General features: G+C 47.5%; 1 protein-coding gene across 1 annotated transcript in view; it reads right to left on the reverse strand.

Moving 5' to 3' along the window:
- adam19b (ADAM metallopeptidase domain 19b) overlaps positions 1-5,000 on the reverse strand; it is a gene marked incomplete at both ends in the record, with an annotated part of 34,111 nt that overhangs the window by 17,628 nt on the left and 11,483 nt on the right. Inside the window, 2 exons of the mRNA XM_080526949.1 lie at positions 1,816-1,892; positions 2,251-2,329. Of these exons, the coding sequence (XP_080383075.1) occupies positions 1,816-1,892; positions 2,251-2,329 (156 nt within the window). The remainder of the gene's footprint in view (positions 1-1,815; positions 1,893-2,250; positions 2,330-5,000) is intronic.

The following is a 5,000-nucleotide window of genomic DNA, read 5'->3' on the forward strand; positions in this document are numbered from 1 at the left end:
ACGTGGGATGTCAGGTCAGAGACAGCTTCATCGTGGAGGGAGTTAACCCCCGGCATGTACATTAGTATGTGCCAGCATGCCGGACGGGCGGAGCAGAGAGAAGGGTCCCACAGGTGGAGCACTGATGATTACACCCTGGGACACTTCATGCTGCCTTGCTTCCTCTGTCTTTATGGCTATGCTGCTCCACACGCACACACACACACACACACACACACACACACACGCACACACACACACACACACACACACACACATACACACACACGTGCGCACACACACACACACATACACACGTGCGCACACACACACACACACACACACACACACGTGCGCACACACACACACACATACACACGTGCACACACACTCGCACACACACACACACACACACACACACACACACACACACACACACAGTAAAGCAGCTGTAGAAAGCATCTGGAGGATGGCCGCCCACACGTCCCCGGCATGATGCCTCTCCCTGATGGAACCTCCACGGACTCAGCAGGCCTGAACTGGGCTGTGCATGTGTGTGTGTATGTGTGTGTCTGTATGTGTGTGTGTATGTGTGTGTGTGTGTGTGTGTGTGTGTGTGTGTGCGTATGTGTGTGTGGTGCATTTGTGTTTCTGGCCAGATAATGTGCATTAATAAGGGTATGTATCATGTTCATTCATCCTGCAGATGAGGGGCTGATAGAGGACACGCACACAGATGTTGGGCTGTGAGTTGTGTCAATGTGAGCCTGTTTCTTTGCTGTCTGAACCTCTTTGAACCTCAGGCAGGAAACATCATCTCCACAGGGTGATGGATGGATCCTCACCAGGAGAAAACATCAATTCATAAACCTCATCCCCAAACACTGTACTCTATGAACTTACACTGGACCCAATGACCTACGAACACACTGCCCAAGAGAACTACTATTACTACTACAAATAATAATCATAATCATAATCATAATCATATCTTGGATTTATATAGTGCCTTTCAAGAGACCCACGGATGCTTTACAAATTTACAGAAAGACAGTCAGACAGACAAAAACAGAAAACACAGAGACAATGCCAGAAACTAAACTAGGGGCTGAAGGCAGTGGTGAACACGTGGGTTTTGAGGGCTGATTTGAAGGTGTCCAGGGTAGGGGTGTTGAAGGTGTCCAGGGTAGGGGGCATTGCGGATCACTGTGGGGAGAGAGTTCCAGAGGGTGGGGGCTGCCACACTGAAGGCTCTATCCCCAAAGGTTCGTAGCAGACCCGTGTCTGAGGACCGCAGGTTCCGGGATGGGGTATGTTGGCAGATAGGTACCGGGGGGGCACAGGCGTGGTGGTGTTTGTAGGTAAGGAGGAGGATTTTGTACAAGATTGCAGACTTGACCAGAAGCCAGTGGAGGTGAATGAAGGAACTACACAGCAGGACTGACCAAGGTAAAACCTTATTTGGATAGTCCCAAATAGATGGTTTGTAGATGTTCAATAGATGTTCAGTAGATATTCAGTTGTCAACAATATAAACTAACTGCTGTATCCACTAACCCTGAACCTTAACTCTTATCCTAACCCTAGACGTAACTTGAAACCTAACCCTAGCCCTAACCCTAATCTTAACCCTAACTCTAACCCTGAACTGAACGCTAGCAAGCTGTTGCATAACAACAGAGTTGCAGTTGATAGTTTGTTTGGGCAACAGTCGATCATCTAGAGGGGCCATTCCAAATAAAGTGTAGCCCTGGCCGCTGACCAATCTTGGTCCTGTGTGGCAGGATTGTGTTCCAGCCCAGTGCCAACACACACCTTCATCTGGTTGTGACTTACCTAAGACCTGTACAGGTGCTGAGAGCAACACTGGACCCTGCCACACCCTGAACTTCACCATGGTAGAAACAGTGGTCCTGTAACACAAGAGCAATGATGAAACATACTAACCACACTTTGCATAGCTTTGGCCAGTTGTTCATATTTGCATTGATATAGAAATACATTGAACAGATAGGGTCATTTACATTTACATTTTTTGGCGCCTTAATCCAAAGCGACTTACTACAAATACATTTGTCTAAATACGTGAATCATCTATCCACCAGTCGTCATACGAAATAGCATAGATTACTTTTTCTTATGATGACTGATGTATAGATGATTCACCTACATATCTGACATATCTATGTTTTTCTTTTAAAGTTGACATGAACCCCCCCCTCCACCACTCCTCTCCCCATGGTGAGAACATTTGCATTCCAGTGGACTTACAGTGCTGGGAGGAGAAGAGGTCTGCCGGGAGCCATTTGGGCTGTACCATATCTCCTGATACCCGGGGGCCAACAGCTGTCTAGAACACAGACAGAGAAAACAAGCCAATGACACAGAGCAGTTGGATACCTGTATATGTTAAACACTAGTAAATCCACTCCTTCATGAACACAAGGGAAGACTTGTGTATTTACGTTAGCATATCATAGCCTGAGTGCTTCTGTTATCCACAATGCTACTTCTTTCTTAGGCAACACAGGAAAAGGTTGACAGGGGCCAGAAACAGACTGGCACCCAAGCACCCATGTAACCCCGACCTCAGAATAACATCACGATAGGGCAGGGGGCTGAGATAGCTAAGTCATACAGTCTAAACTGTCCTGAACCCTGATGGAACGAGTTAGATAAGAGTGAAAGCACAGTGATGGAGAGTTAAACAGGAAAATGGATAGAGTGATAGAGAAGGAATATAGACAGAGACAGGTCCTCTCCAGCAGCCTACAGCTAATAAAACATGTTGACTAAATCACTCTACACACAGGAGAGAGTGCCTGAAAGCACAGACATACAGAGAGAAAATGAAGAACAGAGGATGATACTGAAAAGGGGGGGTGGGGGGGGGGGGGTGGCACATTGACGAAAAAAGAGTGGTGTCATGTCGACTAGTCAGCGTCAGTGACCGAGGTGAAATTAGGGTTCAAATGAAGTTCCGCCACGTCATGATCTGAACATGGAATTGACTGTTCCTGTCATTGACGCAGGCATTGAATCTCATCATGAGCCATTATTGGATAAGCTACTGAACCTGTTTTGAGGACAGCTCCAGCTTCAACACTGACACACGCACACGCACGCAGACAAGTACACACACACACACACACACACACACACACACACACACACACACACACACACACACACACACACACACAGAAAGGGTCATAAAAGTATATCCAGCATCTGTATGCTATCTCATGTGCATTGTTTGACAGGGCCATCATTTACTGTCTGAATCCCTGGCTCTGAAAGAGATCCTCTCAGAGAGGATATATGATGATAATGGGCCTGGAGTTTGTCTCAGAGTAAATTGGGAGACAGGGGGAAACGATAGCCGTGTCAAACCTGCAGATGCTTCAGACAGGCCAATAAACAATCGTTCTCACCATAAAAATGCACGTGTGTGTTTGTGTGTGTGTGTGTGTGTGTGTGTTTGTGTGTGTGTGTGTGTGTATACGCACGGGTGTTCAACTTTGACTTCAACCCTCTAATATTTACGCTCTATACAGATGCTTGTTTTCCTGTCCAAGTCTGTCTCAATCCATTCTTCCTGTTTTCATTCATAAGTGGGCTCCTTCTCCCAGCTGTTATCCCCCTCTCTCTCAGCGGTGACGGCTTTCTCTCCTGCTCTCAGATCCATCCAACTGAGGAATGCAGCTCGACCGCAGTGAAACATGGGGAAATGAACTCCGGGGAGACGTCTAGCCACATCCCAATATTGATGTTGGTTGGAAGGTGGGTTTGGCTAGCTCGCACGAACAGGCAGTCCAGACCCGAGACCCTCCAGCTGTTTGTTTCTGTCCGTCTCTCTTCCCATCTGTCATTTCTGTCCATCCATCATCTATCTTGGTCAGAGGGCGAGGTTATCCTGAACGTTCATGTCCTTTGGTTAGCGTAGCAGCGGTGATTTGAAATCCCACTTTCCACTGGACCCAGCTCGCACAGGTCGATACTAATTTACTCGTAGATTGTTGTTTTATATCCTGCTTATTTTTATTATTGATTGTGTATTCTGCTGCAATGCCAATGTCTGATGAACCTGGATCCAAGAATTTTACTCGTTTATTTATTTATTTTTTATGTATCCGTACATTGATGTAATAAAAGCAATTCTGATTCTGATTCTGATCTGATGAGGAAGCCCTGGCTGAGACATGGTGAACTCAACTTGAGTGTCACCCCACAGACAGTGAGGATGTCCTCTTGGTCTAAAGGTAGACACTGTGGTCTTCCAAGCTGGAGACCCACGGTTTTCAAAACCCTATCTGTCGTACTTGATCACAGAGCCCACCAGCTCTGGAACTGTCTGCCCTTTCCCTCCTTCCCTGGTCACAGGCCTCAGGAGAAGCAGGAGGACCCGTCCAGGCGACCACAGCACGTCACCCACTATTTACTGCAGGGCATCGAGGGAGCAGCACACAGTGGGTCCACAGTCAACCACCTGCATAATCAGGGGAGGCTGGTGGAGGGAGAAATCGGAGGACGGGCTTATAACGCATGAAACGTGTACTGTACACGGCCCCTATTTCCTACCATTCCGCATTCCATGCCATGCATCACAATGAGTCTGTCCTCCGATTTCTACCTCCACCAACAGCCTCCCCTGCTGCACATTACAGAGACATGATGACACAGCATAGACCGCGAGGCGCCATTCATGTGTGTGATGAGCGCGGTGAACTAGGATGGACTACTTGGGAGGTAGGAAATTTGCCTGTCAGGAAATGGAGACGAGTATGATGAATGATCTTTCCTGGGACAGATGCTGAGGTTAGAACAATGTAATGATCAGCATTAAAAAAAAAAACAGGGGGGTTCCAAAGACGGTTGACATATTCCAAAATGGGGGGAGGGTGAGGGGGGAAGGGAATGGGATAGGATGAAGGGGGAGGGGGGTATCTAGTCTCCCTCCATCAGACGCCCTGCAGCAGTTCCAGCCTGGTGTAACAATGGCAGCTTGTTGATCCAAGGAG

This window comes from Nansenia antarctica (genome assembly GCF_963989245.1).
Source record: "Nansenia antarctica genome assembly, chromosome: 3".
NCBI lineage: Eukaryota > Metazoa > Chordata > Actinopteri > Argentiniformes > Microstomatidae > Nansenia > Nansenia antarctica.